Here is a 27,062-nt window from a genome sequence, read left to right as displayed (position 1 = left end):
AAACCTATTTAGCAAATATTTTATTGTTAGAGTATGTTATTTTTAGTTTGTAGCCTGTTAAATTAGCATTTATGGTTAGAAATTTAGTTTTATTTTTGTTTATACCTAATTGATACAAAACACAGCGCTTTCTAAACAACTAGCGGTGATTGTTGTGAAAGTATTGGTACAGGCAAGCCATCCTTAGGAGGAGGATGCAGACTCTGTAGATTTTTGTAATTTCTGTTTTCGGCTGTTACCACTCGCGCATGTTTCTAGTCATTTGAACTTTCGGCATTTATATTTTGTACATATACAAACTTCAACCATGTGTGGAGGATTCACATGTTCCAAGAATGCTCTTACAGCGCTCAACATTATGTATATCGTAAGTAGAGACTTCTCAATCCGTGACTCGTCACACATGTTACGAACTCCAGTGACGAGGTGCGGCTTCCATTTGCGAGCTGCTTGAATGGTCGCTATGCGTCCAGTTGGTTAGCTGAGCTCTTGCGATTTGCTTACATCTGTAGTTATAAATAGTAGTGATGTTGGATGGTGGCTTAAACGTCTTCATTCATTCTTCTAGCTTTCTGCGTTGATGAAAATACCAAGCAAAATAACGGCGTCTCCTAGGCGCTATCAGTTGTTTTGACGTTTATGGGTTTCCGAAGTTGCGGGGGTCCCTATCTTTCTTTTTGTGGACGCTCTTTGCCTCTTGAGAAAAATACCCCCCACCCCTCCCCTTCTTCCACTTGCGTCTTCGGGTTTCTCTCCGCCAAACTCCACTAGCTGTCAGAAATTGCTGTAGGCGTATGGTACCTTAGGTGATTACGTTGTATGTTGAGAAGTGAATGGAAGACGTAAGCCCCAGGTTATCCCTCGCGATCAGTGCAGATGTTCATAGTTTCTAGCAGTGAGCAATATACCAATGACCACTTCTCACTCAAGCGAGAACACCCAGCGCTCCGGTGTTCTAAGCCGCACTGATGTACTTTTTTCTCAGGCAGTAATCGGAAGTGGCAGCAAACAACGGCATGCGACTCGTACGCATTGTGTTGGATGTTTGTTTCTGTTACAGCGAACAAGTGTGTTAGAATATACCGAAAAGCCGTTTGGTAAATAGTTGCTAAATGTGCTGGGCTTACGGAACAGAATTTTTACTGTAATTTAATTTTTATTGAATCAGCACTGTTTTAATGGTGGGAGTGGCAGATAGTAGAATGTGATAGATCCTTTGTAGAAGTTACAAAGCACGCTTCAGAGGTCGAAATTAGAATGCCTTTCCTAGAATTACAGTCCAAGTATTCGTGCACAGAATTTTACACAGACTCTTCTAAATCGCATGCCGGTGTGTATCTTATGCAGCCGTCGGTCCATCCTTCACGGAATCCGGCGTACTCCACCCAGAAACAAGTATCTTTACGGCTGAGACCTATGCATTATTGTCAGCTGTAAAGCATATGAAGAAATCAAAACTTCAAAAAACTATTATATTTATGGACTCCCAAAGCTTCATAAAAGCCTTGAAGTCACCCTGTAAACAGAAAAATCCTGTACTCATTGAGCTCTATTCTGTTCTGTGTAGAGCGTATGCATCTAACCAGCATGTCATTATATTCTGGGTGCCTGGGCATAGAGGCATCGAGGGCAATGTTCTTGCCGACCAAATATCCACAGCAATAACATCATACGCTATTAACCCTACAGCTGCTGTTCCTGCAACAGATTATAAACCTTCCTTGCGAAAGAGACTGCGAAGCCACTGGCAACGCCTGTGGGATGCTGAAAGAAATAAGCTTCATTTGATTAAGCCATAGTTAGGTTTCTGGCCCCCTGCAACGAAAACATGATGAACTGATGTCCTATTCTGTCAGCACAGAATAGGACACACTTATGGCACCCACAGTTTTCTGCTGACTGGCGATGAACCACCAACCTGCGGTAGATGTGGTGAGAGGCTCACCGTCCTCCATGTCTTCCTGGAGTGTCGGGAAGCCGAAAGAGAGAGAAACATTTCCCCCTAGCATACCGCTATCATGTTTCTCTCCATCCCAGTATGTTTCTTGGCAAAGAACCGCTTTTTAATACGAAAGCAGTCCTAGGTTTCTTGAATGACGTGGTACTGCATGTAATTAGCCCGAGATATTCGTAGCACATCCTCCCACCAGAGGATGCTGCTGCGATAGTGTTTAGTATAGCACATGCCTCCAGGCCTTTGTTTCAAGGGCTCTGTGTAGGCAATTGTGCTTCATGCCAATTTTCGCATCCGTCATATTTTGTATATAGTAACATTTATTCGCAATGCATATTTCATGCTCATAGCACACACCATTAGTCATTTCCATAATCTTATTACATATAGATTTTATGCACGTTACAGCGACTATTTTTAGGCCCCCTTACAGCCACGTCATATCCACCACTTGGAATTCATTGCTTCAATTTGAACTCATTAACACTGGCCTGGCGCTCTTTGGCCATTATTGGCCTTTGCGCCATTAAACCCCATATGTCATCACTGTTTTAATGGCTAAGTGAAAGTCAAGCATAATTCTGAAAGTAGAGACAAAAGAAAGAAAATTTGATGCAGAACTACGAGAGCTGATAGCACACAGAAGCCAAATGAACAAAAGAAACTGGTTTCTAGTCACTGCAGGACGTCAGGTCAAAAATCTTTTCGAACTTTATTCATCAACTGGTCTATAGTACACTCTGCCACTTGTGTTGCTTCTCTCTACTGTCCTTTTTGAAATTGTAGGAATAATTATGTAGTATTGCTTTGTTAGCACGTATTACAAAAATGTTCTGGAGGAAATATATAAATTCTTAATGTCCATGACAAAAAAGAAGAAAAAAAAAGAAACTTTCCAGTGCACGAATTATAATATTCTCCAAGTTAAAGCATGCTGTGGGATAAAGAAGAAATTTGCACTTTTCTCGCACAAGAACAGCACTGAACAAGTGGTAAAAATTATCTCTGTCTAGCAACAATTCAAATGTGAGTCAGAATCAAACCATACCTTGCTGTATGCTTGTATGGAATGACAACTGATAAGGGAAAAATTAAGTAAGGTTTTTTTTTTTTTTTGCCTGATCAGTGTCATTTCGTACTGAGAGGTGACTGGCAAACATTGGGGAAAAGCTCAGAAATTCTCTGAAACTCTTATTGTCCTTTGCACTGCAGCATATTGCTTACCAAAGAATTCGTTCCTTCTACTTTTGCAGATTGTCTCCTTCATTCTCATTGGTGTGGCCGCATATGGCCGCGTGTCGAGCATCGTGACAAACATCACCATATTTGGTGCGGTGATAGCGTGTGGCGTATTCCTGCTGCTCCTCTCCCTTGTCGGTCTCATTGGAGCAGTCAAGCACCACCAAGTGCTGCTCTTCTTCGTATCCTTTTATGTGGCTGTTCACAAGAGCCATCCCTTTGTGATGGCATGCCTACAGCCTTTTCAAAAAATTGTGATGGCATTATTCAAGGCTTCTGCATAACATATGTTTTGCTGTAAATTTTGTGCAATGGTGAATCATGCCTTGCAGCAATTGGCATTGGGATGTATCAGTGGAGATTGCAGAACGTTGCTAAGTAGCACCATACTTGTAGATAAGAACAGCAGACATTTCAATTTAAGAATTTTGATGACGGTACACTTTTGAAATAGCTAGGCTAGTTTTTGGCTGAAAGGGGACATTTACGTTAATTTTCCCTATACAGGGTGTCTCAGCAAACACTTTCAAAAGTTTTTTATGGTTGCCTGTGGCAGATAGCACAATTCTAGTTCATGAGCTATTTTACTCGAAGAGGCAGACATCACTTGCACAAGAAATTAAAATGCGTAATTGACTAATTAACAGAAAATTAACAAAGTATTTTTCAATTAATTACCTTATGGCCCATATTGCAATTTACAAATTCCAGTTCACAAGACGATCTGGATCCACTTGGAACGAATTCTCAGAATGACACCAGTTTTGTGATATTAATTCCTGATCTTTGCGGAGAAATGCATTGACGTTCCATTTACTTTCTTAACAAAACATCATTTTATGCATTGAAGCACAAAAGTAACTGGAACGCAAATGCATTTCTCCGCTAAGTTCGGGATTTCATATCTCGAAACTGGTGCCATTCTGAGAATTCGTTCTAAGTGGGTCCGGACCACCTTGCGAACTCCACGGATGGAATTTGTAAATTGCAATATGGGCCATAAGGTAATCAGGTAAAAAATAATTTGTTCATTTTTTGTTAATTAGTCGATTATGCATGTTAATTTTTTGTGAAAGTGATGTCAGCCTCTTCTAGCAGACCAGCTCATGAAGTAGAATTGTGCTATCTGCCACAGGAAACCTTTACAAATTTTTCAAGTGTTCACTGAAACAGCTGGTATATTTCACACTGACAAACAAGGGGACTGTTGGAACAGTCTCCTTGTGATGGTTGAACACAGAATAAGCTAAACATGGAAGATCACAATCACTTTAAAACAAAAAAGAACAGGTAAATGTTAACAAAAGAGTGAAAACAATATAGCACAACACCACTTACAACTTGTTTAACTTCAATTTTCATTTCAAACACTACCATATTCTTTGCTAACTCAGTGAGCCAGATAGAAGGCAGCACAATTTTTTAATTTTGAGGGGATACTCGAGGCCTCTTGCAATTTCTGTTTTTTTTTTTTTTTTTTGAACAGAACAACTTTCCATTGTGTTTACTGCACAACCACTTCACAGGCAGATCACAAGCAGCACACTAAGAAGACAAGTCTGACTGCTGTTTCTGCACTATTGCAGTCAATATACTCCCTGGTGTAAACAGTGGCCAGCTAATTGCTGATGTATGCCAAACACAGCTGAAGAACGTGCTCTGCCTACTCATCATGTCTGTCAAGTGCGGAGGCTACTCTGATTCACCTTCACACACCAGCAGTCTCCTTTAATGCACATGTGTTGATAAAAACAGATCCATGCCAAGAAATACGGGACATGAGGTGCGCTAACGCCTAGCGCCCTCTCTTGGTGGGCGTCCACTCGGTGCTGTATAACTGAGGGGGCACCACAGCTAAAAAATCAAATCTCTCGAAAAAGCACAGTTATCAATTTGATTGATATATAAAAAAGTCCCATTTGGGGACATTTTCAAAAAGTTTGAGCACTGTTCTAATAATATTCTGGGTTCGTCAGCATTCTATTTCAATGAAGTCTCTAAAGTATTTATACTCGGGAACCTTGACTTATTACAACAGTGCTCAAACTTTTTGAAGATGTCCCCAAATGGGACTTTTTAAAATATGAATCAAATTCTGATTTATAACTGCGCTTCTTTGAGAGATATGATTTTTTAACTTCGGTGCTCATTTAGTTATGCAGCACCGAGTGGACGCCCACCGAGAGAGGGCGCTAGACTTGTCATGCGCCTCGTGTCCTGCATTTCTGGGCATTCGAATAGAACATCCAACTGCTCCCTGCAAGGGCTTGTCTGCGTTCCTTAATGACCCGTGCCAGTACATGGTGATCCTGTTCCTGCTCTTCGTGGTACAGTTCAGTGTCGCCTGTGCCTGTCTGGCCATGACGGAGGACCAGGAGCGGGAGCTGGCCAGCCAGGGCTGGAAGAAGGCCTCACCTGCCGTCAGGGCCCAGGCAGAGCGCCTATTCCGATGCTGTGGCTTTGAACGCAATGCCTCGGACCCCACAGCGGAGCTACAGTGTGAGCATGTGCCAACGTGCTGCCCACCACAGGAGGTGAGTCGCCTTCTGCCATCTCTTCTTTCTTATAAGCTCATGCACTTGTGGTCTTAAAGAAACTGGACACAGTTCTTGTTGTTTGCTGAAGGGTGTTCATATAATAGACAAACATATCAGCAAACAAACATTCCTTTTTGCGCCTCCTTTTCTTTTTTTCAGTTGCACAAGTCCGAAAAGCTTTAAAAAAAGTTAATGGCATCATTTATTCTCATACATATTTGTTGAAGGTGTCACTCTTCTGCTAACTCTTAATGGCTGCAGCATTGCAGCTCTTTTTTTTTTTTTTTTGGCAGGGATTGGGGAGCTGAAAAGGAAATTACGTCAATGAGCACATCCTTGCCCTATGAATTAGTGGCCATGTTTGGTTCCTCTAGTATAATGTTACTGCTGTAATGGAGAACATAGCAAAATGATATCTCGGGTTTCATTGTTCAGACCAGAGACTGAAATTTTTACTCTATAAAGTCAGTTTAGAGTTCAGTAACATTTTCTTACTTGAAAGCCTTCTCATTTCCATGAACATCAGCAAAATGTCAGGTAATTGTGACTGCCTGATTAAGCATGATGGCAGAAGTGCTCTCAACTTGGCTCTTTTTGTGGTTGTCTATAGATTCCCCCTAATGGAACATGTGAATGCGAAGGATGCTGGTCGGCTCTGCATCAAGCTATTCGCAATGGGCTCAAGATCACAGGTGGCATAGGAATGTTCTTCAGCTTCACGGAGGTGAGCCACACATTGCTGCGCAGTTCATGTGCTTTGCTGGCAAAAATGCTTGCAGTGATTCTAGATAACGCTGTTGATTTCTATCATGCCCATACCACATAAGCACTTTTGATGCTCATTGAAAAGTTATCTTGCAAGTGACATGAAAAAAAAAGCTTGTTAACATTTTGCTACATGCACATAGTCTTGCATGCGACCTCTTCAGTATATATTTCAACTATTGTTCAACCAGCCCTTGGAACAGATAGATGAAAGTACAGTCAATGCATTCACTAAATTTCCATCTCTGACAACAATAGCTGACTGCACTGTGATATCCAAATTATTTATTTATTTATATTGTGGGCTTATTCGGTACTGTGTTTGACTGGCGCTTCCTTTGCTTCAATGCTGCCCTTGTTGGCGCAGACATAAATGATAAAATTGGCACCGTTTGATGCTGCTTGATGATTCTAAGCAACAAAAATTCATAACAGCAACCAAAGAAGTCACCTGAGACTGTCGCTTTTTATAGGGGTATGCGAACACCACATGATAGATTTTGAATCGAATCAAGAATAAAAAGCCAAAAATCAAATAGAATATCGAATACCAGAAACTGTTTCTCGAATATTAATGCTTACAAATTTTGTTGCCAGAAACTATGGTGCTGGACATTCTCGGGAGTCTGCTAGCATTGCATAACTAGAATGTCGCAAGCTATCAGTAACATAAGGACATAGAAATAAACACATACAGTACGGTCTAATCTTATTAAAAGGGAAACCAAATTAGTTTGCCAGCACTGATTACAGCTCAGTTCTAGTATATGAAGGTCTGGAAAATATTTTTTTTTATCAGTTTAATTTCTCTTGAATAGAATCAAGTGCCTTCTTTCCTCTGAAACTAATGGATTAAAGATGTTTCGTTGTACAAAATACCAATAAGTTTCTTGGTTTAATAGTAGACTATGTTTTGCAGTGATGTTTTATTTATTGCATAGTAAGTTTTACTTTCCAGTTTTTCTCCAAAATGCAGAAGGGCTATCCCAACTTATGGTAGGTAGGTTATCGTAAGGCCAATCTTAGCGACAGACGAAAGGACTGCGCATCACATGACTCGCGTAGCGTTTCGTTGTCAGGTTCGGCGTGATTTGCCACCTGTCAGAGACCCGCCGTGGTTGCTCAGTGGCTATGGTGTTGGGCTGCTGAGCACGAGGTCGCGGGATCGAATCCCGGCCACGGCGGCCGCATTTCGATGGGGGCGAAATGGGAAAACACCTGTGTACTTAGATTTAGGTGCACGTTAAAGAACCCCAGGTAGTCTAAATTTCCAGGAGTCCCCCACTATGGCGTGCCTCATAATCAGATCGTGGTTTTGGCTCGTAAAACCCCATAATTAAAAGAAAAATTATTAACCTGTCAAAGATGCTAAAATCTGCAGGGTCACGCAAGTTCGCGCTTCTGCGACCCCCACATTGGGCCGACATCGGGGAGTGCTTACAGTGACAGTCCTCTACCATGTCGGACACGGTGCCCTCAGCGCTCCTTTTGCACCCAAACGAAGGGATACGCTCGCTTGGGCAGCATCGAGCACGAGGCATCGCACGACCTTGTCGTGACCCTCTAGATTTCAGAATCTGATGAGTGCGAATAATGCTGAATCTAACAATGAAACGGTGCGGACAGTGCCTACTCTTTACCGTCAACGCCGGCTACGCCTGGAATGGTGATCAAGTCATGTGATGTGTGCTCCTTTCATGTGTCGCTCAGATTGGCTTTGCGATAACCTGCCTGCCATAAAGTGGGGATAGCTGATCTGTGTTTTGGATAAAAACTGGAAAGCAAAACTTTCTGCGCAATAAATAAAAGATTGCCATAAAACACAGGTATGTAAACTTATAAGCTCATTAGTATTCAGTACAATGGAATGTCACTAATTCATTGGTTTCAGAAGTGGTTTCAAAGGTAGGTACCTGTTGCATTGTGCAACAGAAATTCTACTGATAAAAAATTTTTTTCTACAACTTTATATATTAGAACTGAGCTGTAATCAGCGCTGGCATACTAATTTGGCATTTCCTTTAATAAAATTAGAACGCACTGTATATCTTGACTTCTATGTACTTAAGTTACTTATTTGCAACTCAAATGAACTGCAGGGTGCGAAATCTGGCCACGTCTGGCTACACTGTGCAACATGGCGAATGCACAGAGGTCCCCGCTTCGCCCCAACCGCTCTGTTCGACGATTTTCGTGCAGTGTGATGCTGGTTTGCGCTGCTTTGTGGAAGGAAAGCGAGTAACTGACGCCGAGCACATCATTTTAGCCGATCTAAGAGAGTTACAGTGGGTAATGAGGCTGAAGTGGTCACACGGTGTGTGCAAACCGCGTGACACCCAGAAACCCGCACGAGATTTTGATGAAAATGCCAATGTGTTCTTGAACCCATTGGTCGCGGAACAAGTACCCGTGCAATGCTGGATTGTCGGAAAAGTACAAGTACGTTTCTGCTGCTTTGATTCACTGTTAAGGCACGGATAGATAGTCTGGCGTTTCGAGCGTACGAAACGGCAGCCGGCGAAGCTGGATACGTCACGCTGGCCTCGGCAGGATTGCCGAAAATTTACAACCTGCTCAGTTTGGCACGTTTAGCATGGCCCGCAGCAGTGCACCGACTTGCTCGATCAGCTGTTGCCGCTGTGCATGCCCATAAAATGCATAGCCGGCACGCGCTTTTTCGTTGTTGTTGCCTCAACACATTCTCGTTCGGCAAAGGCGTAAACTCTGCATGCTCTTATCAGTCCAGAGAGCAAGGGAACCTAAAATCAAGCTTTTCACTTTATCGAGAGTCTACACTACGAAACTGTGGTGAACCTTTCCGCTACTTTTGCGTTCCTGTTATCTATTTTACATTCAAGATTTGTGCACCGTGACTGCTGCTTCACTTAGCCGTGGTTAGTGCAATAGTTGGCCCAGTGTTTCTCTCGTACAGAACTAAACGATAGATAAGAAACCAAAGGACCTGCTTACTACAATACAAGCACATTTGCGCACCATGTGCAGGTATGGCTTGTGCTGTATGGCCTGACCATGACTGATTACTCCCCACTGGCTACGAACGTATCGCTTATGGCTGCTGTGTAAACTCATGAAAGAAAACAAATGTTTCTGTGTAAATTAATGTTAACTCACCTACTGCAGGAATTAAACTAATTTTCCATGTTATTCTATAATTGACGTATCCTGAATTTTAATTGGCCAAAACTGTGTTCATCTCTGAACTGCCAATTTCCTTCAGACACTGAAATGAGATACAATGGTTGTGATAATTATGCATTTTCAAATGAGCGCCTACTAATTTGCACTAATTATACGGGTAGCGTGTCCAGGCTGCAAGGAAGACATACCGCTATGCCACCCCATAGTTATTTTACACGCTGGTGCGTACTGTTCTCTTTCTTCTCGTTCATTACATAACGAAGGTTCGAATCCAGCAACATTGATGCCTTCAGGTAGCATATGTGGGTTTATTGACCACTTGCTATCACCCAAAAAGATCACGTGCTCGTGACGCCTGCGGCAGAAAGGATGTTCCACATCCGTCGCCTAGGTTTGTGAGTGGTGGCGCTGGCTAGCACTCCCATAGTTAGTGCTAGTTGTAAAACATGAATACCCCAGAAAGTGGATAGGAAAACGGCTCCAGCAGTAGCTAAGAGCATCGCACGCGTAATGCGAAGACGTGGGATCGTTCCCGACCCGCGGACAGTTGTTTTTGCATCCATTTTCATTTCCATTAATTTATAATTTCTTTAATTCAATTAGTTGTCCTTGGTGTCATTGTTTGTTGGCTCCTTATGATATGATTAATAAAATCGGGCCCCTCAGTTCTCTTTCTTCTTGTTCATTACCATGCTGGCTATCACATGAAACTGCATGTTGCAACACGTATACGCTGAACGTTATCACAATGGCAGAAACAACCTCAACGCAAGCTTCCTGAAGTTCGCTGCAGCGCTTTACTGCAAATGTAGTACAGGATCGCGTTCTCTTCACACAGACAACAAACTGATCCTCGCCTGGGAAAAAAAAAAACTTTCTCTAGCAAGATGTTGAGAGCACAACTATTACCGTCGTCGCAGCTTTGCTATCCATGTGTCTCTTCAGCACCGCAAAACTGCAAGACGCAGCAAAATTCCATAGCCGTGAGGAGTTCCGTAGATGGTGGCTCCATCGTTCTAGAAGCGCACCCGATCGCAGTACGCAGTACAGGTGGAGTGTCTGCTCCGACCTCCGTGCAAGGTTTCTAGCGCTCGCCACTAGGTGTCGCATGAATTGCTGGAGTCGCGAATAGCTTGCTACATTCTTGTTATGCAGTACTAGGAGACTCCTGAGCATGTGCAGCACCATGTTTTCTGGGCCAAAATTTGTAAGCATTAAATTTTAGAAAAATTTTTCTGATATTCAATTTGATATTTGGCGTTTTTCTTGATTCGATTCAATATTTCATTCGAAGTCTACTATTCAGTATTAGCACACCCCTACAAATGACACTTTTTTGATTTTGCGCACCTTAATATGCATGGTGCTAATCCTGAGATTAGCACCTGTTTCGAAACATCTACAAATCTGCCACAAAATGCATTAGCTTTCCAAATAATTATTTTCCTAAAATGCCCCCCTCATTTACTGGATGGAAGTCAAGTGTATTTCATTGCACATTTTCCAGAGTGAGGTCATGAGATCATGTATGTGGTGCTAGTCTGGAGGCTTCTTGTAAATTGATGACTTTATTACTGCTATGCTCTAATTCTGCTGTGCAACGTGTGCTTAAAAGCAATAAATTGAAAGTTACATAATGCAACTCTGTCGGATAACTGAAATTTGCATTTCATCATGCAAGCAATGTCTGCATGTTCATCAGATAATGGCTTAATTTACTTGCTCAACTGGACTCAAAGATCATATTTTCATACTATCTTGAATTTTATGCGGGAGACGGAGAATGTCGGGTATAAAGATTACGATGCCAAAGGGCAAGCTAACATTATAAAGAAAGGATCACCAGGATACAGTCCTTAACCTTATCACTAATTTCTTAGTAATTTCTGACACCAAGCTGCGGAGCGACAGAGAAGTCAAACATGGTCAGAATAAAATTATTTGTACTGCAAGATGTCTAAAGCACCAATTTTACAAAGAACAGATAGTGTGTGTTTCTTCTCCTGGTGTGTCGTCGTTCCTGCAATGTTTTCACCCTTCTTATAGATCATGCTTAACCAATCAGCCGAGCATTGCACACTTCTGGAGAGAGCAATGACAAAAATTTTTTTAATTCAAATTCTTAGGACGAGGTGAGGCTGCGGCTGCTTTTTTTTTTCGTTAGTGTGATTATAGCGAGACCAATTTGTTTTATTTAGTTAGAGAAGGCAAGCAACCTACCTATCATCTATGCATGTTTCTTGTGCAAATTCCTTTAAACTAATTAAATATTTAAATAATTTCATGCCATCATTGGCATTTGTCATTAGCATATAATGGAAGAAGCTGCTATGCCACACGCTTTCCAAGTCTAGTTGAGCAGAAAAATGATGGCTTGGTAAATTTGGTTTGAAATTTTGGAGTTGTAGCTGCCCTAAAATACTGCATGCGTGGGGGATGCCAGCTATTTGCAGGAAGGTGGCACCCCCTTCTTTGAGTCAAAGCGAGTTGTAGTGCTTGGCAGTGCATTGAATGTGATGTGAATTTGTTCTGTTGATGTGAATTTCTGGATAATTAAAAAAAAATTGTCACTGGTGATTATACTCAGTTTTTTTGACACAGGTATCTTTTGGCAAGACTTTTGAGACATTAAACAGTTTCAGAATAGCATTTGTCACCTTTCGTACGTTAAACACAAGCACCTTTGTGGGATGTTATGATGTGCGTCCCTTCAAGACCTTCCCTCCAGCCGTTTAATGTACTGGAACACAAACATAAGGAAGACATTAAAAGACAGGGGGCTGTCTGGTGCCTTGTGACGAACGTATGCAAGCCAAAACAATCAATTAGTAACCATTCTGTTGTTGCTATGCGGACGGGTCTCGTCAGGCCTATGGATGCCAGAATCGCTTAACAATCTCAGAAATTGTATGCGCTATACGCTCATAACTAGCGTTTCAAGCAAGTTTACAGGAAGCGAAAGCTCATTTCAATAGTTACTGGAGATGAACGAGTAGCCATCATGAGAATTCACGGTGAAGCGGGAGCCATGGCTCCTGTCATGTTCAACAACGCTATTTCTTAGTCTGTAAACATTACAAACTTTAAACTTGTGAAATAAAATAATGTACATTATCATAGCGCACGTAAACCACAGAAACCCAATAACGTTCGGAGCATGCGCTGTGAGGACAGCGCTATTTCTTTATGTACGTAATGCATTTACGTTTCGTTGCAAATGCTATTCTAAAACTGTATTTGTATTGTTGAGTCTTATCTACTGCCTATGAAGCATATTGACATATGAGTTGTTGCCTTTCTTGAAAGAAACCATATGCCCCACAAGCTCCATATCCATAACAAGCAATGTGCACAGAAACGACACTGACTACTCGAATGAAGAAAGAAGCGTAGACACAGTGCTGTCTTCCAACTAGTGTTTATTTAGACAAATGTACACATATATGAATTCATGGAATGTTAACATAAAGCCAACAAGAACTCAACAAAATGTGTAGCTAAACCTATCGAAATATAGTATCATCTCGCGTCCCCTCATGATGGTGACAGGATATTGCGAGCTGTTTGTCTGGTAGGTGGCACCAATGCCATTCTTCTGCACCAGTTAATCAACTGCGCTATCTCTGTAGCTCCTGTTATTTCTCAAATAACTTTCCATGAATCCACTTTTTCGACTTGCCCTTATCAGTACCACCAAGCTCCGTATCTAGTAGTAATCCTATATGGTTAAAAGGTTTTTTGTGCCTGGAGGTTGTGGGCCATACGGTTCTTTACAATAGGCCAGGGATGTACTATCGTGGATCAGTTAAATGCAAATGGGAAATTTTAAAGTTGGAAACTTCTTACAAGGAATGAATTGAGAGTATAATCTTGCACTGCAAGTTATCTGGTCACCAAGAATAGCATAAGCCCCCAAACTGAATGTGAAAGATTAAATATTGCTGACTGCACACGAAATGGTGAAAGATGGAAGAATTCAGTCTAGTTAGCCTTAACTTGTTCACGTTACATTTGTCCACGATGGTACATCACATTGTGCTGCCGATACCACACCTGCCTAAACTAACCCTTCTCTCTTCCTTGGTCTTGCCCTTTCCTGCCTGGCCTGCCTGCAGTTCATCGGGGTGTGGTTGACGGTGCGGTACCGCAACCAGAAGGATCCTCGTGCTAACCCTAGCGCCTTTCTGTAACCACTAACCCCACTCTCCAGTGGCTTCTTGAAATGGCTCTTTTGCAAGGGGGCTCTCTCTGGTGCCACAAGGTACGCAAGCTTTGGGCTGCGACTCCTGCGTGCCACACCCCTCCTGCCTCTGCGCCACCGATTCGTGCCCCACAGAGTGTTGTACTAATGATACTAGAGAGAAAAGTGGCATTGCATTTTTTTAGTCACTGTGATTATCAAGGATTGTATACATGGACTCTTCTACAGTTTGGCATGGTTTTGTTAGTACCAAAGCTTCTGCTTTTGCTCTTTGGTTCACACGTGCTGTGTGCTAGCCTCATGTTCGCTTAGAGCAGTTAAGGCTGGGCTGCATGGAGCGAAAAAGCAGCATCAAAGCGGTGAACTGTACCTAGCAGTGCACGCTTGACCCCCAGCATCCAGAAATTTGAGGCCCGCTGCTGACCTGGCTCAATCAGAGAAACTTCGCTGTGCTTCGCTGCCAGAAATGGCGAGCGTGCCTCGCATGCCTGCCAGGCTTCGCGATGAGCAATCCTCCTCCGACTTCCGGCGGCTGGTTGGGAGCCGCTGCAAGTTTTTTTTCTTTTTCCCGTAGTGGGGCCGCCTGCAGAGGGTCTGTCACGTGGCCGAGTGCCTTGAGTGCTTAAGTGCCTTGAAGGAAAAAAGGGGACGAGCGATTATAGTTAGAAGCCAATTGTGTCTGGTTTCTAGGCTGTTCGCACCTGTGTGGCCCAGACGGCACATGGAATGCCTGGTGGCATCGAAAACGAGAGCTGCGGACAGGCCCGTTTTAGGCCACTTTTCAGTAACGCCATCCTCTCTGGCTGCAGTACTAGACTCCTTTTGCTGGAGGAGGTTTTAAAACAGGAAATGAAGCCGAAGTAAACATGAATCATCACAATGTGTTTCTACAGAAAGAAGTGAAGGACTGACGTTACTGTTAGGCCGGAGTGCCACTCAATCTCCGCGACCGCTGCCGCCCAGTTGCTTGCAGGCTTTCATGTGAAACAGGAGACACACACGTGTCGAGCTCGCCAAGCTCATGCCAAAACAACGTAGTCGGACAACGCAATGCCGGCCGGATAAAATGCTTACAGCTCAATAATATGTGTAGAAATTGTTCGTAAATGCATGTAGGGAACTTTTTTTTCCCCCGATTGCTTAGCCATTAACAAGAGATAATAGAATTGAAACTCTTTTGATCATTATCTTGTTTAGAAAAAAAAAACAATTTTATCGAGTCTGGCAATATTAACAGCGAGGCGGCGAATGCGTGGTGGCGTACGCCACTTTTTTTGTTCCATGTAGCTAAAGCCAGTGAACAGTCTGTGTTGTGCCGCCGCATCTATTTCTGCCGCGTGAAGTTCGCCGCGACAGTTCACTCCATGTAGCCCGTCCTTAAGTTCTACTTTAAGTTTTAAGTTCACAGCTAGTTCAATTCATTATAATTTTTAGCGTGTAAGTAAATCATGACAGTTACCCCTGTGTTCTCGAACTATCCTCGACTCCCTCTTCCTCCATTCCACCTAGTTTAGCACAGTGCTGCCCTTGACTGATGAAGACACTATAAGTGCCAAGAATTGTCGTTGATGATCATGAAGTGCATTGACCACTTATGTCGCGGGGTGGTCCTGCTATCTACTTTCTTGAGTCAAGGTGGAGTGTTGAGTGGAGGAACATTCCAAAAACACAAGGGTTAGACTAAGCATGTTGCTAAATCTAGGTGATGTTTAGGAAATAACACTTGCCACAAGTAATTATTTGTTGTATTCTGAACAATTGTTCTTGATTATGATGTAATGAAAACCATGCAATGGCAGAAAATTTTGCGAGCCAAATGAAACTGATCAATAATTGTTGTACATTGGAATTGTGATGAAAAATGAGCTTCAATATTAGCACTGTATTAATTAAAAATTTTTGTTTGAAGCCAGAAGGGTGAAGTTTAGGCAAATCCATGCACTGGGGGGGGGGGGGGGGGCATCATTTCCATGCAGCCTAGACGGCCATACTGGCAGTGCACGCTATCACTAAATGCTGCATTTCCCTCTTGCATTATTGGTGTGAAACTGGTGCGCATCCCTTCTAGGACATATTGTAATGCCTCTCAGACTTGACCAGCTTGTGATGGACAAGTTCCCAAATACAAGGGCTTTGATGGTCATTGTTTATAGTATTCACTCTGCTCTCTTTCCTCTGTGTTTTTAAAACTTTTTTTTTTTCTCCTTTTATTGTGTAGAGCTTGGATATTAGGCCAGGGTTGCTGTAGCTATCTGGTAATTTATAGTAAATGTGAATTTGTTTCTGTTGTGACATTTTCAAGATGTTGCTGGTTGCATTTGTCATTTACAAGTGTTTACACCAGGAGTTGTATCATATGTGCCTGCTTACAGCATTCACTGGCAGTATGTATAGTAGGTTACAAAAAAAAATTTTTTTTTTGTACTTGACAGCACTCAAGTGCTGTAAAAGCTTAACCTCACGAAAGGGTTAATTGCACAGGCAATTAAAGGCAGTGGCACTTATCTGTCTGTAATGTACAAAATTAATTGCACGTATTCTTTTGAAAAGCAGGCAAGTGTGGTGTTTTCATCAAAGCATGCAGACTAGCACAAAATGCGTTCTTGCACAGATGGTATCGATGTGCACATCTATGCTTTGGTGTTGCGCTGCTAAGCTCAAGGTCATGGGATCAAATCCTGGCTGCGGCGGCCACATTTCAGTGGGACAAGATGCAAAAACACGTATGCCGTGCATTGAGTGCACTTCAAAATTAATCTGGAGTCCCACACTATATAATTGTATCTTGGTTTTGGCATGTAAAGCCTCAGAATTTTTAAAATAAAAAGGAATAGTAAGTGCATAGGTAGCATTCACTGTCATGTTGCAAGACCAACCAACAGGTTGGTTGTTCAAAGGGGCCCTGAATAACCTTTTATTGAAGTTGAAAAATGCAGTTGTAGTTAAATAGACTACCATATTTTCTGGTCTATAAGTCGCACCTTTGTATAAGGCGTGCACCCCCCTCAAAACGGCAGAATTTCCGGAAAAAAAGTATATAAGTCGCGCCGGTGTATAAGACGCGCCTGTTCGTTCTATAAGCAATTTAAAAAAAAATAGTGACATTTGACTTCGTGAACGCGGGTCACGCGCAAGCGTATGGGTGCCATATATTTCAACTCCAGGCGCATTTCTGCCGTTGCGGTTGCCGTGATGTACCGTATAAAGTCCAAGGGCGATAACATTGTCCCCGCGCGCCGTATGCTGTATGTGCGAGTGAAAGCGTGCGACGGTGAGGCAAATCGCGCGCAAGGGAGGAAAGCGGGAAGGCAGTGCGGGAGGGAGGGGGGCGGCTTGTACTCTGGCAGCAACTTGTAGTTTGTGCAGCTGCGCGCGCCGTATGGACAGCGATCTGCAGATGTGACAACTTCGAGGTCGGTCGACTCGTGGTCGGCTTGCCGCCACCTGCGTTGCTGCTCCGTCCTCGCACGGCGCTCGGGAACTTGATCATGAGAAGAACCCGGCACCTCGATAGCACGCACTGAACCCGTAGCAATTAAGTCACATTAAGCCGTAGCAACCAGTGCGCTTCACGTGGCCATAACATCGATTCCGATTTTGATGGCAGTTTTCCCGGGTGAAAAAAAATGTACATGAGTGCACTGTTCTGCAAGATGCACCGACGAAATTTTCAGAAAAAAAAACACATCTTATACACTGGAAAATACGGTATTTCAGCACTTTTTTGTCTCAAGCAATACTTCTATGCATTCAGCAGAAGTGGAGTTATTGGCAATCAAATATCTCCCTACGCGGTTCTTCCGCTCCTTCTTCAATTACTTGCACTGCGGAGGCTACGGCAGAGTGGGGCGTGCTCACAACGCTCCACCTACTGAATGCGACCGTGGCGCACAGTTCAGATTTGAATTTGGATGTTCACATAGACGTCACTACTTCCAATTTTGGTGCCTACGACTTGCCAAACGTGGTTGTTCTCGGCAAGCCACAGTGCGCTCTGCCAGCGGACTTGTGGCAGCTGCGGTATTTATGCCATGTAGCAGACCGCAGCTACATGCAACTGTAGTACAGCGTTTGCTTTGTGCACAGCAGGGCTGGGCTTGAGTGCACGCTTGCGCTCATAGACTCCAGTCTGGCCGTGATGTGTGTTGCGGACCGGTTTTGTCCTGCAACAGCTTGACCGATAGATAGCAGCCACATCCAACTTGCGCACTTTGAAGCTCTATAAATAGCTCAGAACGAAGCGAGTTCCGTGAAGGCACCTAACTAGAAGCGGCCAGGAATGAGCATGCGCTGGCAATCATGCGTCTGGTCTAAGTTTTGTGTGGTTCGTGGGTAGTTCAGTGTCTAAACTAGCCAAATTAGCGAAACCCGATGGCTATGGCACCGATAAGCATCATGGCCAAAGTCTTAATTCCTATGTGAGCAGCCGAGCATGAGCAAACGATAGTCAGCTTCTTCCAGAAGTACGTAGTCATTATTGAAATTCGAAAGCAGATTTTCTCTTACTTCAGCCTGTTTATTAAGCTGCATCAATAAATATACACAGTAACAGTAGGAAGAAGCGCACTCATCCAAACACCTTCTTGGTTGATGTCAGCTATTGGCCAATAGCAGCCGCATATGGGAATCTGCTATATTACGAAATAAAGCATCGAGAAAAGAGTGAGGAGCAGGCTTCTGTTGAAAAGAGAGCGTTTGAGAAAAAGGTGACTTCGTGCTCTGCTTGCGAGCTCCACTTGCCGTGCACAACTACAAAATTTGTCTCACGTGTTCACAGCAGCTTATGCCATCCGCGGACCATGTTTTTTCACCAAACCCGAGGAGTGGTTCAGGACCCCTTTAAACTCGTGTCTCCTCCGAAGTAAAGCAGATGTGTGCATGTGCCTCATGTCTTTTTGTTCCTTATAGTAAAATGTTTTTTTAGGCTTTTCAAAATTTAGCGATATTGCAAGTAGTGTGGGGACAGTAATCTGGGCACACAAGCTTTTGACTTGTTGAAGCTCTTGTGTATTAATATGCTTCCTGCCCTACTCATTGACCTAACCTGAAATGGCAATGACTTGTCATCATTTCAAAAGCTAATTTTTTTTTTTTTATGCTATGTTTTATTCTTGAAGTGAATTTGCAGTTTGTCCTTTTGCATTATGCATGCACATTTCGTATTTGTATTGGGCTGCTGAGACAAAATGAGATTAGCCTTGATTTGCTGTCAAAAGCATTCGGGGGATGCCTGCTTGGAATTTCATACAGTAGAAGTTCCAGTCGAGTTGCTTGTGCCAAATATTCTGTTCACTAGACTTAAAATTAATGTGCATAACTATATTAGTGCATGGCTCATGTCCCCACATAGCGACTTGACTTGGGCGAATTGGTTCATGTTGAGCGTAAATTGAAGCAGCGCAATTAGATGAGAACAGAAAATATACATAAGGCTCCTGCTGACTGTCAACTGTATTGTCCTGTTATATCTTTTCTGTCCTATCTAATCACACTGCTTCTGTTTGTCCTGTATGTTTATGAACTTAGAGAGGAAGCTTTTGCTAAATAATACGATGTTGAAATCTAAATGAGCCTTTATGGACACCTGAAGATATACCAGCTGTATCAGCGATCGCTGTCTCGAGTTGTTAAGCATAGTCGATATGAAATAAAAGTGATAAATTTTGCTGCCCTAAATTTATTGTCGACACCAGAATGTGTGCTGCAATCGTACATGTGCTTAACAGAACTTACCTAATTATCGTTTTAATTGCAAAAGGAAGTGTTTGCTCTGTAATTGTAGGATGGAAGCCATATAGTGTTCAATGCATGTCCCCTTAGCAGGATTTCTAGTAGGCGTACGAGTTTAAGGAATGGGTTTGTGAATACTCGGATATCTGATTTCGAATTAAATATTGAACATTTGAATAATTTGATTTGCAAATCAAATATCTAATATTAGGTTTCTCGATTATTTGTCTTTGGCTTTTTATTCTTGATTCAATTCAATATTCGATTTTAAATCTACCATTCGGTATTTGCACACCCCTAGTTTAAAGATATTTTTCCCTAAAATCAACGACCAAATACATTGGTGTAACACATAGCTTATGTCTCAGATTGCCCAAAGGCTTTTCAGTTCCTGGCAGCCTCATTCATATCAGGCAATAAATAAGCACATTAAAGAACCCCCATTCGTCAAAATTAATTTGTGGCCTTCCGCTACAATGCCTTACATAGCCTGTGTGTTGCTGTAGGACTTTACGAACTAATCAGTCAATCAATCAACCAAAGCGTTATGTGAAAGCTACTAGTGAAAATGTCATCTGCCATGGTGGCTCGATGGCCATGGCATTCTGCTGCTGAACTTGAGGTCACAGGTTCAATTCCTTGTTGTGGCGGCTGCATTTCGGGGGGCGCAGAATGCAAGAACATTCATGTGCATTGATTTAGGTGCACATTATAGAACACCTCAGTACAGCAACTCTCATAACCAACCCACTGCAGTTTCGGGACGTTAAATCCCACAATTTAACGCACAGAATGTCGGTGCATTGCACCGCAAGTTTGGGGACAATCATCACAACACCATTAAAAGTCTTGGGGATTCCCTACTTAGTGGATATGGCTTGAGCACTGACAGGCTCCTAGTTTGTAATTGGTGTACTGAAGCGATTCATTAATTAGTTGATCAGTATAAATAAGTTCTAATTTTTGCCAGTTATTTCATATTTTTTATACTGCTGCTGCGAATCTTGGCAAGCAAGTGATTTTATCTTAAGATGAAGCTGTAGCTTGGGGGCTCCTAACTAAATACATGGGAAAGGATAACTCATTATTCTCGGCAACCACTGCACTGAATTTGATGAGGTTTGTTTCATTTAAAAGAAAAAGTTACAATCTAGTCACTGTTGGGAGTGTATTTTTGATTTAGGCTGTCAATGTTCTAATGAAAAAATTACTGAAAATAGCAAATTTTGAGAAAACGAAACTATCATGTTTACAACTCTAACAAGGCAATGAAAAGCGATATCACAATTCTGTTAATTGCATCTAATAATACATCTAGAATGGACAAAATTGATTTATTACACATGGCTCTCAAGTACACCACTAATATGCGAGTAGGATTTTGCAAAACCTTCGTAAGCATCGTAACAAATTCATGTGAGATATAAATTAATATATCAAATTTGGCCACTTTGTACGTTCTGATGGATGTGATTTACAGAATTGCAATATCTGCTCTAGGTGCTTATGGACTTTCAAACTTCGTTTGTATATTTTATCCAAGCTTACCAATTTTTGGCAATCTTTAAAAAATGTTCCGGCCCTAAATCAAAATTCTGCTTCCAGAGAGAGAGAGAAATAGAAGAGAGGAAAGGCAGGGAGGTTAACCAGACGCACGTCCGCTTTGCTACCCGTGCTTCCAACAGTCACTAGAATTTTACTTTCTCTCTCAAATGCAGCAGATTTCATTAAAATCGGTCCAGGGTTTACCTGAGAAAAGCATTTCTGTGCTTTACATGTATTTGAATAGGCAGCGTCGGAGTTGGGCACGAGCTAAAGCTACTTCTTAAGTATCCTTCTCTTAATATGTGGTTGGAGACAGTATCTACTGAAACAACCAATGTGTTGCACAGGCAGCAGCAAGCAAGGTGTGTTGGCTCGGGTTAGTAGTATGGGTGCAAGGCCGTCCCCGTTTGTTGGGCAGAACATCCTTGCCTCGTTGTCATTGTCTTGGTGTGTTCAACAAAACTGCTACGACAATTTTCTTCCTTTTCCCTTCTTGAGTTAACTTTTGTGGCCTGTCCATGTGCGCTGGTGCTGTCATCGTGTCATTGTTCCTCTTTTTTTTTTTTCCCTGTCAGTTGGTGGCTGTGTTTGTGGCTTACCGTTACCGGCTTCAAAAAGACCCCGAGGTGGATCCTTACCTTCTGCTGGGTGGAGGAGCCCGTGTCACGTGACAAGCCACCCATCTCTCTCCCTCTCCTCTGCATATTTTCTCTGACATTCCCCGCACTCCACCACACACACATGCACATTGACACCAAAGCCTTTTCACATTCTTGCTCTTGTATGTTCTGTGTCTTGTCCTTTTGTTCCCTGTTGATCTCTGTTCATTCAGAGTGCTATTTCCTTTTATTTTCTCCCCTCTCTCTGGACATTATGATGGTTGCTTTATGGTATTATACGACTGGTCATTTCAGAGCACCCTGGCAGAGCTGCAAAGGTCTTGTGAGGCAGCAACTAAGTTTTTTTATGAGTAAAAGTGGGTTTTCTAATGGAACAATAATACCAGATTATTGCTGCCAGACGTGCTCATTCTCATAGTTCACCTTCAACCTCTTCTAGCTTGTTGTCACAATTTTGCTGCATGCTGAATCTGAGCTCATAAATCCAAACGCATTTCTTAAGTGAGAGAAATCTTGATTTCAACGTCATGCGTGGCCATCCAGCAAAAATGCGAGCAAATCTGTGGCTCAGAATGCAATGCTTTGCACATGGTGTTTCCAATGAGGGTGAACAATTAAAGAAGCTCCTGCAGCTGCATCCATGCAGGTGCATAAGTTGATCTCTGCAAAACAACCTGTCTTACAGACTGCCATAAGATGGTTTACTTGGCAAGTTGGCGGTTGTTTAGTGGGAAAACATGCAAATACTATAAGGGCATTGTTTTGTTCTAGATGTGCATTTCAATTTTCTTCAGTGAGCCTACAAATTTCACACTGGGATAGCAAATGGTGTGAGGCTAATTTGGCATGTTTTAACCTCGCATTTGAGTACTTGTAACTGCAATTTGAATGTTTTTCTTCAAGCAAAAAAGTTCAGGCTATAAGAGGTTAAAGCGCTCCTTCACGACTTTCATAGCAGTGCCAAAGTGCTTTGAGATGACCATTCAAATGTGCCATTAGAATGGACTTTCCTAGAGGAGTGAAGTAGATCTGTGGAGGAACAGAGAAAAACAGAAATTGATTGAATTTCCTTGCACTGTTGCAAGATCAGTGGTGACGTCGGGCCACATTTTGTAATGACTCTTGACAGTTTATTGCTCTCGTTGTTTGTCACTGGCTCGTGCGTGCCACTGCTTGTCGTGTCTCACTGCTCTCAGCCAGTCGGCACGATCGTCATTGGCACAAGCACATAGTTGCATGCCGTCTTTGTCGAGATCGGCTGCTGAGTGTGAGGGATGAAAAGAACAAAATACATAGTTACAAAATACGGCCTTTGCTGACGTGGACAGACATTCTGATGCCTTTGTTACACGGATGGCTCTAACCACGCCCGAGGTAACCACAATTTTAGCCAGCCATGATAACTTAGTGGTACTGTGCTTAGCCTCAGTCGTGCTCTTGATCAGCAGAATAGAATAGCAGCCTTCACATTGGAGCCGTACAGTGAAATTTCATTTCCAGTACCCTTGAAAAGTGTATATTACTGCAGTTTTAAATGTTTTGAATAGAATTGACAGTGGAACTATGACAAACTGTAAGAAGAGGAACTGAGGGGCTCGATTTTTCGTTAGACTCGACCACATAGTCTATTATCTTTTCATGTGGTTGTGCTTATACTGAATGCATGCAGATTTTGTGAGTGCAACAACAGCAAACTAGTTAAGCCGAGTTACTTGTGGCTAAAGTGAACTTCACTTGCAGTATCCGTGTAACAGGGGTGTCAAAAAGCAGTTTTGGAAATTTTATGGGTGAGAGAGCATAGCCAAGTGTGCGATAAGCAGTCTCAAAATGTGTGGTGTTCTTGCTCAATTTCATAACACTCGGCACACACCTGTACATTCAGCTGCTGATGCATGGCTTACGTGTTTGGATTTCACCATCAATGTTAGTTGTGGGATTGCAATACGTATCAAGTGCAAAAAGGCTTGAATGGTGGTGTTTCAGAATGGCATTGGTGATGATACAATAGTACTGGTGTCAAGCCTCATTTACATTGAATGGGACAATATTAAGGAAATTTCTAAATTTCTTGAGCTGCAGATTGTCACATGCTTTTTGTCATCTGCTTGCTGCTGCAGGTTTATAGGTGCAGATTAAACATGAAGAGGAAATAAATTTTGCCATCTGAAGCATGAGTTTTGTCAGAGTTTTGTTGATATTAAGTAGGCAACGTGATTGGCATTGTGTCCCCACCTCTCACCTGATAGAAGTCCCATGTACCTAGCCAAGTCTCTTTCTCATCCAGCACACATTCCATGAAACAGCAACTGCTCATAGCCGAGCATGGTTGGCTCTGATCTCGGCTATCTGTTTGACATTTTTGACAGAGGCTGCATGGTGCACATATTCTTGAGTTACACGCATGTAGAAACGAGTACTTGCAGTTTTTGTAGTAATGCTACACCTTGTGGCAACATACAACCGAAAATATATTTGTTGAGTGTGAAAGAACACACAGATAAGTGTCAAGTGCATACCTTATAAAAGACCTCGCTCGTTGTTTCTTTTTTTTTTTTACATGCAATTTATGTTGCTCTATTGTGTTGTCTCGCTACATTATTGCATTTTGAGGCTGCTGCTCAAGAAGCTTTAAGCGAGTCTTCTAGACCATTTTTTATTGTTATTTCTTTTAGTAGTATATAGGGTCTATGACTGGCAACTTTTTTGCCTTTGTCTGCGCAAAACTTGCCCTTTTGGAATTTTGATGCTGCACGGGGCTAAAGCCCTCATCACATGCACTTTTTCAAAGATTGTTCAAATAGAAGACAATTAAAATCTGTGAGCCTCATTGGCTCCCTTCCGTGACCTTGCACAAAGATAAGGTTAGCTGATTTCATTTGTCTTTGAAAGCGCATGTGACAGGACTATAAAAACAAGTGAGGTATCCTGATGTGTGGGAAAAAAAAATTAACAATGTTGCTTAAATTTTGTATCAAGCAATGCAAATGCAAGCACATAGTAATTGGCATCCCAATGTTAAGTTTCAGAAAAACGCCTTGTTACTGAATGCTTGTACCGTGGAAAGGAGTACACTCAACAAATTAACTGTGTCTAGGTCTGGCGTTTTCAGCTGGGCATTGAAGAGTCATAGTTGGGTTGTGTCCAAATATATAATAGCATGCAGTCTGGCATAGTGTAAACACTGTAGTGTTTATTGATTAGTGGTGTGTAATTTCGCACATGACCATATTAGTGCGTTGCCTCGTAGCATGCAATCATTTGCCAGTTGTACATGCTTGTCTCACTCCTCTGTGAGTTGACTGTAATGTGCTAGAATGGCTTACAAACACTGCATAAGATTTTAATGGCATTGAATGTCAGTAGCCAGTTTGCTCAATAAGCAGACTTAATTTCCTGCGGTCAAATTCAAGAAATCTTTGTGTATCACTAGGGCAGACTCAATGCAAGGGATGAGAATGGCGGCAATGCTTTCTTGTGGCATTAAATATTTCAACTAGAATATGCTGCAAGCATTATGGTTGCAGAAGCCTTAGAAAAACATTTTAGTGACTGGAGACTCTCTAGCAACGCATGGCCGCCATGTACAGAAGGCCCACTTGTTTTGTCAGGCGCTGTGGTTGTTGCAAAGTATTTTCCAAAAATGGGGGATTTAAGACATGTACCATTAATGAGCCCTGCTGCTGTTTTATCTTTGTGTAAGCTCACTGCAGATAATGCATGTTTCGACTTGTAGTGCTTCGTTTTAGGGACCTTCTCTCCCCGCTGAGCATGCATTTCTGTTTTTATTCTCTGACTGCTTTGTGTTCTCGTTTCCTTTATTATCTTGCTTTCAAGTGCTTGCCCAGGTAATATGTAGCCTCTCGTTTTTGGCAATGCCTTGAGCATACCTTGTAAAGTGAAGTTTTTTACCCTGAATTTTCAACAACAAAGGAGATTTAAGTGTAATTCATGTTTACCCCCCTATGTCATTCTTATGTTGCTGCTGTATTAAAGTCTGCTTTAACTTGTATTGTGTACACGTCAGCCAAACTTGGTGGTTTATTTTTTCTTTTGCATTTACTTGCCAGCAATTTTTATAGTTGAGTTTGGGAAAGTGTATGTACATTGTAAAGGTAAAAGTGGAAATATGATATTTAGTAGGAAAAAACATTTTTTTGAAGATTTGTTTTCTTCAGTTTTATAATAAAATATTTGTTTCAGTGCATTTGTAGTAGTGAATTGTCGTTTAAATCTGTTCTCGTCTCATTGATCAAGCCACTCAATGATTGGCTGTGGCATTTCTTCACTCTAGAGGTGGTTCACATAATTGCAACCAGGAACAAAAAACAAAAATTATACCTACATTTATTTTTCACGCAGGTATAGCTTTCACATTAGGTGAAAATGTGTGAATATGTATATTGCCACACACCCGAAATATGACAAACTGGTAGGTCGCGGCAGGGACCTTTTTACAAAGCACTGTTGTGTTGTGCTCACTGGCAAATTATGAGTGCACCTAAACCACTAGCTCTGTGCTGGTTTTGCAAATAACGTGCTCATTATAGATATAACTATGTAAAAGTGCACATTACAATATTCTTTTTGTAGGCAAAACAATGCCAGTTAAGTACAGGAGTTGTTGGAAAAGCACACCTCATCTTTGACCTGTGCTGTTAGTATTTACGCATCATAATTACTCTTATATTGGAAGGTCGATTCTGGTTCACTCTAAATTTATTCAGATGGAATTGGTATAGCTCACACTCCTGTAAGCATTTTTCTGGGTTTTTACAACTTCTCTCACCGTATATTTAAAATATGGATGCTAGATTTCAAGGGCCTAAAAGTAAACCTGTGACACAAGTTTCTGCATAGTTTTCCAACGACAAACAACCATGGGTGTTCAGTTGTGCACAGGTTTGCTACAAAAGAAAAAAGGCCGATTCTGTTGAAACTTTTGCTCTGGAGTTTTGATCTTAATTCCTTGAAGTAAAGAGCTGTCTAGAATTCATACAGGTATGCAGTCTGGGAATGGGTCAAATAAACAAGCCTTTCACAGTTGGGCCAGCTCTTAACATGAACACACTATGATGGCATCAATTTCAACATGTGCAGCCTGTTCAGCCAGGTTGCCCTTATGTCATCATTGGTAGAACCACAGTTGCCCCTGCCCAGGAGGTGCAGGCTAACTCCTTCAACATGGTAAATTTGCGTAACTAATAAAAAGATAAAGCTGGCTTGTTTGCACTGTTGCCTTTGGAGGTTTGTTTTGGCACCTTGCTTGATTAAAACAGGCGCACACAGTTTATGAAACGACTGGTGTGGCACAG

At 42.1% G+C, this 27,062-nt stretch overlaps 1 protein-coding gene across 3 annotated transcripts; it reads left to right on the top strand.

Moving 5' to 3' along the window:
* Positions 1-185: 185 nt before the first annotated feature.
* On the top strand, positions 186-25,954 carry LOC119456404 (tetraspanin-13). Of its 3 annotated transcripts, XR_005193121.2 has the most exons (6): positions 188-367; positions 3,208-3,375; positions 5,491-5,727; positions 6,341-6,454; positions 13,770-13,915; positions 21,706-25,954. XR_005193121.2 is itself a non-coding variant. In XM_037718134.2 (5 exons), exons 1-5 carry the CDS (start codon positions 308-310, stop codon positions 21,799-21,801), a joined length of 675 nt encoding a protein of 224 aa, XP_037574062.1. In that variant the 5' UTR covers positions 186-307; the 3' UTR covers positions 21,802-25,954. The 3 variants fall into 3 exon arrangements, 2 of the variants coding, with proteins under 2 accessions (XP_037574062.1, XP_049525775.1); XM_037718134.2 differs by lacking the exon at positions 13,770-13,915 and having other exon boundaries at positions 186-367; XM_049669818.1 differs by lacking the exon at positions 21,706-25,954 and having other exon boundaries at positions 187-367; positions 13,770-14,473.
* Positions 25,955-27,062: the final 1,108 nt, after the last annotated feature.

This window comes from Dermacentor silvarum, chromosome 6 (assembly GCF_013339745.2).
Source record: "Dermacentor silvarum isolate Dsil-2018 chromosome 6, BIME_Dsil_1.4, whole genome shotgun sequence".
Lineage (NCBI taxonomy): Eukaryota > Metazoa > Arthropoda > Arachnida > Ixodida > Ixodidae > Dermacentor > Dermacentor silvarum.
This window is presented reverse-complemented; position numbering and strand designations above follow the sequence as displayed.

Coding starts and splice junctions, on each gene's coding strand:
- LOC119456404 (XM_037718134.2), top strand. CDS start 308: ATGTGTGGAGGATTCACATGTTCCAAGAATGCTCTTACAGCGCTCAAC. Junction 368..3,207: donor CGCTCAACATTATGTATATC/GTAAGTAGAGAC, acceptor CTACTTTTGCAG/ATTGTCTCCTTCATTCTCAT. Junction 5,728..6,340: donor CGTGCTGCCCACCACAGGAG/GTGAGTCGCCTT, acceptor GGTTGTCTATAG/ATTCCCCCTAATGGAACATG.